Source organism: Corvus brachyrhynchos, unplaced genomic scaffold (assembly GCF_000691975.1).
Source record: "Corvus brachyrhynchos isolate BGI_N302 unplaced genomic scaffold, ASM69197v1 scaffold221, whole genome shotgun sequence".
In the NCBI taxonomy this organism is placed as follows: domain Eukaryota; kingdom Metazoa; phylum Chordata; class Aves; order Passeriformes; family Corvidae; genus Corvus; species Corvus brachyrhynchos.
Genome location: NW_008236622.1, coordinates 4020757 through 4034126, shown reverse-complemented (window position 1 = coordinate 4034126; position 13370 = coordinate 4020757). Strand labels below are relative to the sequence as shown.

Sequence of the window (13370 nt, the reverse complement as noted above, 5' to 3'; positions counted from 1 at the left end):
CCCGGCCTGGCCCAAGCAGGGCCTGGCCGGGCCCGCTGGCCCCCACACGGGGCCCACAGCCACCTGTCCCAGCGCCGGAAACGAGAGAGAGCTTGGAGGGGGAGTTTGCCTATTCTTAAATGTGGATCACAGAGGTGGTCACAACTTTAAGTGGCTTAGAGAATTGTCCATATCCAAACTGGCCAGCTGATAGGTTCTTTCAGTTCCCAGAGGAAACTGTAAGCACCCCTTAGCAAGGACGTCCCTTCCGGGACTATGCTTGCTAACCTATGACAACCCTCAAGGTCCATCTCATTACAGACACCATGGGAGACTGAATCATTGCAACAGCCCAAGTAGTGTCAAGTCCTGCTGGAAGAGCATTTGTCACATTTTGACAAGTGCTTATATCAAATGGGCTGCTTCATTTAATGCTAAACCCCTAATGACACCTAGAACAGGCTTATAATAAGCCATTATGCTGCTAGTGTTTGCTTAAAAGTAAGAATTCTTGCACTTAAAGTGTCTGGAGTTCTTCTAATACCTTGATTTCTTGCCAGCTCAGAAGACTTTTGATGATAGAGTCACCAAAGTCCTTAGGGCTTTTTTTGTTTGGTCGGTTGTTTTTTTTCATCAACAGTGTGTTAAGTTTTATCCATTTCATGAAGAAACAATTTTTTTATGTGGTCCAAGTTTTTTTCCAAGTGCCTTCACCTTCCTGTCCTTTCAAAGGCAGAGCAGTAACAGTATGTGTTGTACTCTGGAGCTCTGGCCCTGGTTCCCATGTCCCTCGATGTCCTAGGCTAGGTACAAACATGCATAAAAGAGGACCAGTCTTTGATCTGAGGAAGGCTGATCCAACTTACTTGAGGAGATGTTCTTGTAAAACACAGGTCACTTTGGAATAGCAGATTTCTGTCAAGCCCAGATGGTTTGACTTAGAACATCTTTTGTGTCTTAAAACAGTTTATTTGTCTCTGGTTCTTGCCTTGTTGTTTACAGGAGCACCTGATGGTTGTGAGCAGGCTTGAGTGGTTGGACACAGCATCCTCCTCGAAGCCCCAGCCAAGGGCCCAACCAACAGGGCACTTTTGGGGCTGGCTGGAGTTGTCTGGGCTAGCAATAAGTAAGAAAGACTTTGAAAATGGGGACAAGCAAGATAATGCTTGAAGCAGCCAAGGGAACCCTGCAGAAAGAGAGGAAAAATTACCCTGGCAGATGTTTCCTTAACAGGAGCTAGGGCAAGGCTGCCCTTTTTAGGGCCTCCAAATGCCTCACAGAAATCAAGAGGTGAGGACCAAGGTCCAGAAAAGGGGTGTAGGAGGGTAAGAAAGTCAGTGATCTCGGTTGTGTTATGCAAAAGAACCTGTAAGAGTCAGGATGGAAGGGATGTGGTGGTGTGCTTTCCTTGGGAAAAGAGCAGGCCTCTTGGAAAGAGGGAAGTCCAAGCTAGCTGGTTTGGGCAACCATGGTTTAAAGCTCCTGATAGGAAAGTCCCTATAACGTAACCATGGAGTGCTGAAAAGCTGCAGTGATTGCAGCACTTGCCTTGAGAGGGCCTGTGGCCACAGCTGCTTGACACAGCCACTCCACAGGGTTAACTAACAGCTATTTAAAATGATCTTGATTGGTTTTTGTGTGGCAATCCAAAATAAGCAGGTATTACTGGGTATTTTTAAGCCAGTCTTCCAGTAACACATGACAAAACCCTGGCTGTGTTAATAATGTACTAAGTGGTCCAAGTAATCACATGTTCCATATGTCAAGAATGACTTAGTAAAACCTTCATGAGTTGTCTTGGTCAACTTAAAACTTTACCACTTCATCTTATTTAGTTCCTCTTTTGTCTCTTTTCTTTATAAGGTTTGTTTTATTTGTTTTAGGTCTTCCTGAGGAAGCAAAGAGAACACAAGAAAAAAACAGCTTCACATTTTTTAAATTATTCTCTTCTAATTTGATACAAAACCATGTTTCAATTGGATTAATGAATAGTTTCAGCACACCTAAAACTGCATTTTAATGAAAATTTTAAGTAGCAGATTTTTTTTCCCCCTACCTCTATTCTTGTCTATTGCTTTTCAAAATTCAGAAAATGTCACTCTTTCATAATTGCCAAGGCAGAGTATCTTTTTCTTCTCTTTTTGAATTAAATATTTTTAAAATGCAAGCCCTCATTTTTTAGTTTTGGAAGGCATTTTCATGTTCAGGATGTGGATTTTGGTTCCAGCAATTTTCCTTTTCCAAATCTTCTTTGGGATCTATGCATCTTGGGGAAACTCTCAGCCAAACCAGAGTAGTTGAGAAGCACTGACTTGTGTGGAAGTGGTGAGGCTCAGGCTCAATTTCAGTGTGGCTGTATGATCACTCTAGTGCTGAAAAGTTGCTGACAGCTTTTCTTGGTGAAGATTTTGGGATGTTAAACACATCTGTTTCTATCATGTGTTTAACATGATAGAATCCTTGAATTGCACTCATTAATTACATTAACTACTTAATTAATCACATTCTTACTTTTTGTAATCAGGTTTCTTTTTGTCTGCAAATGATGCTTGGTGGTCTCAGTCCTTTGCAGGAGATAGTGTATCCTCTCAAGTGATTCCTTCCTTTCTTCTCTTCCTCACCTTTGTAAGTTATTCAGAAAAATCTGCACTTCTGGACTACTTTAAGGATCAGAAACGTATTAGTCAAAATGTTTCTGCTGTTGTGTTTACTTTGCCTAAAGGCAAATACAAATTTAAATTGGAAGAGAAAAGGGCTGTAACAAGGCAAATATAATATAACTTAGAGTCCAGCTTGGCAGGCAGCTTTTAACTGTTTCCTCTTTTGACTATATGGTGTCTTGACCCTGGCTGGATGCTCTAAGCTGCTCTATCACTCCACTCCTCAGCTGGGCAGAGGAGAGGTAAATAAGGAAAGGCTCTGAGATCAAAGTAAGGGCATGGAGAGATTACTCACCAATTGCCAGCACAGGCAAAACAGATTCAACTTGAGGAAATTAATTTAATTTATTAGCAATCAAATCAGGGTAGGACAATGACAGGTAAGATCAAACCTTAAAACATCTTCACGCCACAACTCCCTTCTTCCTGGGCTTAACTGTACTCCCAATTTTCTCCACCTCCTTCCCCCAGCTGTTCAGGGGTATGAAAATGGGGGGTTTGGTCAGTTCATCACATGTTACCTCTGCTGCTCCTTCCTCCTGGGGGGAGGAATCCTCACACTATCTCCCTGCTCCCACATGGGCTTCTCTCTCCATGGGGCCACAGGTCCTGCCAGGATCCTGCTGCAGTGTGAGCTTCCCAAGAGGTCACAACCTCCCTTGGGCATCCACCTGCTCTGATGTGGAGTCCTCCAAGGGCTGCAGGTGGATCTCTGCTTCCCCATGGGCTGCAGGGGCACAGCTGCCTCACCATGGGCTGCAGGGGAATCTCTGCTCTGGCACCAGGAGCAGCTCCTGCCCCTCCTCCTACACTGGCCTTGCGCTGTGCAGAGTGGTTTCATATATCCATCCTCCATATATTCACTCTTCTCTCTGGCTGCAGTTGTACAGGGTTTATTTCCCCTTCATAAAGACATTATCCCAGAGATGCTACCATTGTTGGTGACGGGCTCAGCCTTGTCCACAGAGTCCTTCCTTGGAGCCAGCTAGCATTGGCTCTGCCAGACATGGGAGAAGATTCTAGCAGAGAATCCACCCCTGGTGCCTACCCACTACCAAAACCCTGCCACACAAATCTAATGAAGACTATTTTTTCATTCTTCTTTCCAATTACAGGCCTTGCCATCACCTTTGAGAGGTCCAATTCTGTGAAAAGGTGGTTGGCTACCCCAAGGGACTGCAGACAGAGTAGAGTCTTTGCAGAGAGAAATCTGACCTCAGAACACTGGATATTTAGCTTCTATATGTAGGTAGCAGCAAGCAATCAGCAGTTCCAGGATGGCTGCCAGGATGTTCATGGCAGGTGCACCAGGTCTCCTCATAACCTGCACTTTCGATAGATGAAGTTCATTTCCCCCAACAGGCACATCTTGTCCATAATTGCATCAAAGCAATGTCATTCAATAGTATTTCTAGATCTGTAACTTATGAAGTGCAACCTATAATTAGTGCAAATTGGCTTCTTCCTCAGATAACGATTTTTGTCAGTCATGCAAGCACTAAATTGCATGAAATCACTGGATTGCATCACAGCCTCTGAAGCTCCAGAGATATTGAGCAAGTTACCTCTGGAACTTTTGTGCTTGGGATTTATTACACATTTACTCATCAGAGATTATGCAATGATTAAATCCCCATATCTGGCCATGTTCCTTTCAGCTACTGCCTTCTCATGCCCTTTGCTTTGTCAAAGGAGTCCTAAACCATTGGAAATTACAGAAGGGAATTTCCCATTTGGTTCTCTGTTTCCTGGTTGATCAGCTATATTGCTGTAAGGCTTTATTTTCATCATTTCAGAAAAGGTACTAATATGCAATAAAACAACATCTCTTTGTGAGGAGGAAAAACATGGAAACTATTGTTAACTGCCAGTTGATTAACAACTGTCATTATGTTTCTCATCTTTTGTAGGGGACAGGAAAAGATACTGACAGTGTCTGACATTCAAGTCGATAAGAGATGGTTTGGGCTTTTTTATTTTAATCTTTCACGTTTAATATTAGACCTAAACCCATAAAGTGACAATAATCAAATGGTTAATGATTATAAAATTCCTTCTCTTCAAAAGTCCATGAAGTGTTTTAACTCTTGTGTGGAAACCAGGTGGACTGCTCCTGCGCTTCTCTGTGATGGGGAGAGTGATGTGGTAAGCTCTTTCCCCCCAAAGAATGCCTTTTTTCCCCTGTATGGGGGTGTTTATCAAGGTTGAACTATTAAGTCCTCTTCAGCTCTTCAGACTTCCAGCAGGTATGTCTGTGAGTAAGAGTCCTTTGGGATATAAGAGAGGAAGCATATTATCAGGATGCAGCAGCTTGGTGACCAGGGAAATTTGCCTCTGGCTGTAGCTTTGCAGATGGTGTCTCAGAGCAGTTTGACTCTGCAGCTCTCCTCTTTAACATCCCCAAACTGCTCAGAACTGTCAGTTTCCCAGTATTATTTGGGAAAAGGCCCAGTTTTTCCTGATGCATTTCCTCTCCTTCCACAGGTCTGACTGAATGGCTCTGCAGCACTGGCACTTAGGCTGTCTTTGCCTCATCTTTTGTTACACACACAGGAAGGGTGTGAGCCTGTTCTCCGGAACAATGGGAGAGGAAGCTTAGGAGAGGATGAACACTTTGTCAGTCTATGTTTTGCTGCTCTGCCTTACTGTGAATGCAGTTGTTGTGAGGGGATCTGAGGAGGGACAACAGAAGGGAGGGAAGCTGAGAAGCTGACAGCAAAGTCAAGTCAGGAAGACAAATAAGTTAGGAAACTAAAATAAGAAACAAACAGCTAAATGGGGAAAACTCACAAAAAATAATGTGGGCTTGATTGTGGCTTGGGAAGGAACCCAAGTTTAAGATCATGCTCAGGGAAGGGCCACATCCAGCTTGAGTATCTGCAAGGGTATTCAAACTAGGCTTTCACATCCTGTCCTGGGCAACCTGTCCCAGTGCCTCACCCCCTTGCTATGGAAAGCAGATTTCCCCACATCTGATGGGAATTTTCCTTTTCACAATTTGTGGCTGGTACCTCTCATGCTTTGGCTGTACCCTCTAAGGAGACTCTGGGCACAGCCCTCCCCATGCAGGCACCAGGGTAGGGAAATGATGGCCTCCCTTGACCTGGTGGCCCTCTCCATGTCCAGCCTTTAAAGTGCAGCAGTGTTAAGACACTAAACACATTTATATGGCACCTGCAACTGACCCAGGAACAGGCTCAGAAGTGCCACTGGCCACCCGGGGCCTGGCAGCCCCATCTCTTGCCTGTGTGGCAGTCCCCAGCCAGCCCATACAGCCCCACTTGGTCACACAGGTGCCAAAGGAAACCAGGTTAAAAATTTGGTTGGGTCAGGGTGAACAACAGTCACTGTCCCATCATGCCCAGGGAATAATGAATAACACTTCCCTGGAACACATAAGCACCTCCCTGTTTTTATATATTTTTTGCTTTCTGTTTGCATTATGGGTTTGTGAAGATAAAAGACTGATAAGATACAGTTATGTGTCATATTAGAACCAGCAGAGCTTTCTTGAGCTGTTTGCATTAAACGTTTTTGGATTGTTTTAACTACTTCGTGCAAATAAACTGAAGGTGCTTTGTAGACACCAAGTACAAACAAAATGACAGCGTTCCTAAAGTTTGGGCCATCCTTGTGGCTGTTGTAAATCTAAATCTTAACCTAATTTCCTAAATCAAACAAAACATGAGATAAAAGGAGCACCATGAGCATGAGACCAGGCGTGATGAGGCGCATCCCCAGCCATGGTCAGTTATGGGAACCACTGGTGTGATGAAAACTGCCTGAGGGCAGGAGTATGGGGTGAGCACTGCCCGAGTAGTGTCATCACTCTGGTATCCAAACTGCTGGTGTTTAGGTAGAAGTGTCAAAGCTCAGATGAGAAGATTCTGTCCAAGAAGCACTGAATGGAGAAGAAATAGACATGTAGAGTCACAAGGAAGACTTGAGGTGCAAGGCCACCTCCATGTGGATAACAGCATGGACTAGGAAATGGCATAAGAAATGCCAAAGTTGGGTACAGGTGTAATAGATTTGGGATCCATGAAATCTGTACATAAAGGAAAAAACTGCCATTCTAGGCAGCCAGTTTGAGGCCTTGCCTAATGCTGACAAATAGTCTTTAAAGCAGTGCAGAGATAGCTGCATACTGAGAGCATTGATCTTTTTATATTTTTGTGGCATTTCGCTGTGATCCATAAAGCAGTTACAAAAAGCCGCATACATCAGGGCATGGGTTCTTTGTTGCCTCCTCCCCATCCTTTGGCCAGTTGCTGTGACTCTGCAGAGAAGCATGTCCAGGGTATGTGATGCCATGCACACTGCAAGGTTGCTCATGTATACCTCAACCATATGGAATTCCCTAAATTCTCGCTATTACATAGAGAAATTAATTTCTCTGAATAGCATTCTGTTCTAGAGTTCGAGCTGTTTACATTTCTACAAAGAAATAATAAGAACTCACCCTTTGATAGAGGTACTGAAACTCCGTGAAGGATAGAAGGCATGTAATTATAAACTGACTACAACTGTCCATGAGCTCTACCTTAAGAGAAGCCACTTAAAGCTCAGGTTGCTCTATAAGCACCTGGAGCTGGCAGCAGCTCCTGTGTACACTGGCTGGCCAGGACACAGCCTACAGCCATAACAGTAGTTTCACACAAATCCTTGAACAGTATGGGAAAGTACCATCCTTCAGTAGCAGCTCAAACAATGTACTTGGAGTGGTGACAGAGCCTCTCCCTGGTGGTTTCTCTAGAGCTGTGCAAGGCAATTTCAAGATTGTGTGTATTTTTGTTGAATGTTCAGGAGTCACAATACTCTGGTATGGTCTGGGAAGCAACAAACTACAGCTATTGTTCATTAAGCAGCATTAATGCATCCTAGACAGCACAGATTCAGAGGAGAATATAGGCCCCATTTCAAGTCTCTTTTAAGTTCATTCTGTTTCAGATGAAATAGTTCAGGTGTGTTACAAACTGGTAGGAATTCATGGCAGGGAATGGTTAAGGAAATGGATAAGGAAACTGAATAAACCCATTTGCAGTAATCTGGAAAGCCTGATGTTACTGCATTGGCCAACCAGTAAATATTAATGTAGTACTTTGGTGTCAGTGCAGCTTGTGACCCAGCTCCTGTGAGCTTACCATACTGAAACAAATCTGGCTGGCTCAGCCCACCTCCCTCTATCCCCAGGCTGGGTTTATTAAACCAGGGCACAGCACACGCACTTTCTGTAAGTAACATTTAAAGTTACCTACATTTGACTTTCCTCATTTCACAACCCACACTCCTACCCCTAAAATTACACATGCTTCACCCACAGAACCATTACCTCACAGCCTTTTGCTTCCTTTTCTTTTAGACGGAATCTTTAAGCTACTTTAAAAAAAAATATATATATTCCCCAGCACACTGTTATCTCTGGTTGTAGCACCCGGAAGGAGTGCTGGGGCCAAATTGGGCACGATGGAATTTGCTGTGGGGAAACCCGCTGATGACAGTGGAACCCGCCCGTGTGAATTCCCGTGGCTCCTGCCACCCCTTTATAAGCAGGTGGAGGTGCGGCAGGGCTGGCAGGACAAGCAGCCAGGCACTCGCTGAAGCACAGCTGCGTGTGTGGAGAGGGAATGATTGGCTGCAGCAGCAAGAGCATGGTCCTGGTTTTCCTGCTGGGGCTCCTGGTGCTGCTCCTGTGCGGCACCTCCGAAGGTGAGTGAACTCGGGCATTCTGCCCTGGGGAGGGCTCCCGGTGCTGCTCGCAGCTGGCAGCACGATGAGGCTCAGCTGTAAGGGAACGGTTTCAGCAAAGTGTGCTGCCTCATCCTCCTCTTCTGCCACGAGGGAGCTGGATGGCTGGGGTTGACCAGTGAGTGCCCTAGACAGCTGGGCAGAGTGGGCCAAATGGGGTCAATTGACTTTGTTGTTTTCCTTCACTCCAGCACAAAGCAACCAGGATTGTTGCCTGTCTTACACCAAAGTGCGTCTGCCTCGGTGGGCCCTGAAGGGTTACACTGAACAGCTCTCCAGTGAGGTCTGTGACATCCCTGCCATCATGTAAGTTACTTTCTGAATTTCCTCTGGTTTTTCTAACATATATTAACCTTAGGATGTCTGTTTGGGCTAAAACTATGATTTGAATGTTAAAAGCATGATTTTTCCTGCCTTTTCAAACAGTTAAATTAACTAAATAAATTGTATCTCACACCTGTAAACAAAACACACAGCCTCTAGTTGATAGGGACTACTAACTCATTGGACAGTCATACAATGTAAATAATAATTCTGACTCTTTAGGAACCAGCTGTGAAACAAAGACATGTTTTGTCTCCAGCTAAGGATGACTCTGGCCAGCATAGAGTGCTCCCTTGCCAAAACCTGTGAACAGACACATAAGTGACAAGACTTCTAATTCACAGGGATCGGATTTTTTTTTACAAGGTTCTGGGCTAGGTGTTGATCTGTCACCTTAGCTTGATAGCAGCTATTCTCCTTAATCTTATAAATTGTTTCTGGCATCAGCTAAGGTCTTTGCCTCAATAGATCAAAGAAATTGAACACCAGTTTTTGGTGCAAAAAATGATCCCTGAGACTGAAGTAGCTATTACATTTGAATTTCTTTTTGCTCATATAATATTGAGGCGTTTGGAGCATCCCATGTCTAGGGTTTACAAAAGCAGTTGCTATTGATCATTATACAGAGTAACAGCAATTACTGGCAGGGATTTCTAATGATTTACTGATTTCTTTATCATTATTTCTTTTCCAGTTTCCACACCTCCAGTGGGCTGAAGGCCTGTGTAAATCCTAAGGAAGGCTGGGTCAAGAAACATCTTCTTTTCCTGAGGTAGGAGTCAAAACTTCTAAATAACACTAGGCTGATGAAAAACAGGGCATGTATGAAAGCCTGTCTCTTGTGTCTCCTGAATGCCACTTTTGACAGCACTGGCGAACACATTTGTCTTTCCATGTCCTGTCAGACTTAGCTGCTCCTTTCTAGAGTCTTCTCAGGGACAGTCATGTCACATGTCCCTTTCTTCCACCTGACCTACTCTCTCAGGAAAGAAGAGAAAACTATAACTGACTTGTGGCTGAGGTCATTATTTATGTGTGTCCTCTCTCCCTTTTAACAGCCACAAGCTCAGGAAGATGTCAGCCTGACATGGTTTCCAGCAAGGAGCTAAACACAGACGTGGCTGAAGAAGCACTGGGTTCAGGCTCTTGGCTGAGATAGTTTGTACACTGTTGTGTGCTCACTCACCTCCAACTCTGGCTTCTTTGGAACCGTTGACCTTCTCAAGTTGATTCATATTGCATCGCTGTTTTGCTTGAGTTAAGCATGTTAAAGTTTCTATTTTTACTAATATGTGTATGTTACTGATATGACATGAGTACTATTTAGTAAGGACTACCTTAAGCTGTTGTACAGAGCGTGAATTTTATTAAGTTTATTGCATCTTATTTTTGTTTTCTTCAGCATGTGTAAAGCAGGTTATTTATTCTGTTTATTTTGTTATTGTCTTGTGCCAAAATGTTTCCTTTAAGCTGTAGTTAGGATTATAATACCTCTTGAACTATTGTTAAACAAAGTCTGTTTGTAGAAAAAAATGGAAATTGGAATTAAAAAAAAAAAGTTAAAATTGGCACTCTCTGGGATATGTTTATTTGTTTTTAATTGAAAAAATGACTTGTGATTGAAATTCAGTCCTTAGTTATGAGCCTCCAGCTAAAATAATTACACAGGTGTGTTGACACCTGTTAAAGCCACTTTCCACCTTGCTCACTCTGCTTGCCCTAGGGGTACCTATGACCTCCGTAAGATATAATCCCTTCCTCACCCGCAGACAGCTGCTATATATCAAGTTTTTGTTTAGCATGAAGACTTAGCTTCATCTTAATCAGACTTGAGGGAACCCCTTTTGCCAGTTTATTTATCCAGGAGAAACCTTACACAGTGTTAGTGGGCAAGCTTCTAGCTTATCCACCAAGGAGGATTCATATGGTAACACAAATCTGCTCTCAAGGGGCTTTTTGTAGAGGAGAAACTTTCCTACTCTTTTTGTGTTTGCCTGTGGTACCCTATGGCTTCCAGCATAATGAGTTTATCCTGATGCAGGCGTGTGGAAGGCTGTAAGCCCTTGGCACAGAAGCCCTCTGTACTACCCTGGAGAAAACACAAAGAAAGCCAACAAGACTTTCCCCAGAGATTAGCAACCTTCCTTAGCTTATGGCGACAAAGTGAACCACCCCCAGCATGCCTTGTTTCTATATGGTAATAGCCTGTATCCAGTTGGCTAATTGGTTTCTACCCCACCCCCTGCCTTTCCCATAAAAGGCCCCTGTTTCCCCTCCTGATTAGGGAGTTTACTCCTCGGGTTTTTCTTCATGGGGGCCTGCTGGACAAGAAAAGCTACCTCTGTGGAGTAGTCAAATGAGGCTCCTGCCTTTCTGTCTCCCCGTTCGCCTTGGGTGGTTTCACAAAGAGCTGAATCACAAGAGCTGATACCACTTGTGGCGGAGAAGTCACTACACTTGCTGAAGTTACCTGCTGTCCAGGGAGGCCTGCCACCGCCCCTGGAAGAGTTGTTCTTTGCAGGATGCTCTCTCTAGGAAGGTTGCAACACACTGGGTTGTCCACCCCTGGCCTCCTGAAAGCAATACAGGAGCTCTTGATGGAGGTCAGTGATGCCTGATAGAAGTAATGAGACTTCATGGAAGAGATGGGTCCAGGTGGACTGGGGAAGACTGCTCAGCTTTTTATGTACTGTTGCATGGCCCACGTGGACTTCAGGAATGTGACTGTGTAGGATGTACAGGTGTAGTCCTCTCACTGTCAGCACCAGAGTCTTATGGATAAATTTACACCTTACCTTTTAGTCATAGAAATACAAGCATTAATTTTAATTTAATTTAAACTTAAATGCAAAGTCTTTTTGGTGCCCTTGAGAGAGGAGCTGAGAGATATTGGGTTTTTTAAAATGGTGTTTGAGTGTAAGGCTGTTATTTTCTGGTTTCAAAACCTGCTAGAACTTAAAACAATCTGCTTGTGGCTCTACAAATCTGGGAACTCTCAGTTCCCTATGAGTGAAGCTCTGAAGGAGGAAGTATCTAAAGGAGCAAAATTAATTAGCTTTAATTTCCTTAAGATAGATTCCTGTTATTGAGAACATAACGTACTCTCCACGGAGAAGTAATTACCCAGCTTTTTCCCTGGGCATTTCCCTAACTTTTGGGCAGAACTGCAGACCTCTGTCTCATACCTGCTAGCACTGGTGTGGGCTGTTTGGGCTCAAAGAGTTCATAGGCTAAATCAGGTACCAACAAAATGGTACAGACATGATGAATGGGTCTCTGTTAAAAGTGTTGGAAGTTGATGTTCCCCATGCCTACCTTGGGAATTTTTGTTAGGAACCAGAGCTGTAAAGAACTTGGTGCAGAAAAACCTGGAGTCCTAGGGTTGAATTCAAAGCAGGGGAGCAAAATAAGGAAGTGAAGACCAATGTGTGGAATTCTGTGGGTGGCTCTTTACTCCCAGTTCAGGCCCCTTTAAAGTTTTGTATTTCTTCTGTAACTTGCCCTTCTTCTGGTCATCCATAGTTCTATTGCTACAAAACCCCACATGTTTCATCCACAGAGCTATGACTTGTGGGATTTCTTTTTAGTTGTTCTTATTCTGGTCAAATTTTTTTTCATAACTAAGTCCCTGGGAAGAAAAAAGATATTGAAAATATTGGTTTCTATGCTGAATATCAGAAATTGCTAAGGTTTTTATGTTACTGGTAGGAAAGCCTGTGTAGAAATAGCATGTCCCTCCATGCCTTCCTGGGGATACAAATAGGCATTATAAGTGAGTGCTGCAACTCCAAAATCATCAGATCAGAGGCACATTTTTATAAGTAATCTCAAGTGTTCAGTTAAAAGTTCAGATAGCTCTGTAAATCATGACCCTTTATAGGAAAACCTGAATCCTGATTACTTTGGTGGGACTGTTCTGCATTTGAGTAGGTGAGTTTCTATCTTCTCTCTATCTTTGGCCTTCAGCTCCTAATTCAGCCTGTGCAATGAATAATTTGGAGACTTTTTCTCTTCCATTTATATAATTTTTAAAAAAACAATTTTTTTTCTTGAAAAATGCTTTTTATTATAGCTTGGATATTTGGGAAGTAGATATGAGAGCTTTCCTGTCAAACTCTGAGCATAACTTTATACTTCAATTTCAAAGTGTCCTGCTTTCCCTGCATTGAGACCAGTCCTTGGTGATTCTTCTGCCAGCTGAAGTATTGCTATTGAATTCTATTTCTGTGTATTCTTTCTGGGTTCTTTTTGTTTGGTTGGTTGCTTTTTTTATTTTTGTTTGTTTGTTTTTTTAAAAATAGGGGGGTTTTTTGCTTTTTTTAAATTCCCTTTTTTTTTTTTACCATAAAGCAATCTCACACCTTTCCAAGTCAGGAATTGCAGTATTTTGTTGTGTTAGGATCTTTGGCAGAAAAATTTCTGTCCACATATGGAATCATAATTAGATTTAATAATTTCTAATTTTTTTTAATCACACTCCAGCACAAAGCAACAAAATAACAGCATTGCACGGTCAGTGATTTTTGTAGGGAATAGCAAACCTTCTGATGATTTAATTTTGCTGTTAAAATATAAAAACTGACTCATTTCATCTGCCGGGGAAGTACTAGCAAGTTATTTATTGCATTTCTCCTTAGGTGATGGCAGCTTCCATTAGTT

At 43.0% G+C, this 13370-nt stretch overlaps 1 protein-coding gene across 1 annotated transcript in view; it reads left to right on the top strand.

The window, feature by feature from the left end:
• CCL20 (C-C motif chemokine ligand 20) overlaps positions 1-10282 on the top strand; it is a 28385-nt gene extending 18103 nt beyond the window's left edge. Inside the window, exons 2-5 of the mRNA XM_017726505.1 lie at positions 8071-8348; positions 8579-8693; positions 9406-9483; positions 9770-10282. Coding sequence (XP_017581994.1) covers positions 8267-8348; positions 8579-8693; positions 9406-9483; positions 9770-9797 — 303 coding nt within the window. The 5' untranslated portion in view covers positions 8071-8266 and the 3' untranslated portion in view covers positions 9798-10282. The remainder of the gene's footprint in view (positions 1-8070; positions 8349-8578; positions 8694-9405; positions 9484-9769) is intronic.
• Positions 10283-13370: the final 3088 nt, after the last annotated feature.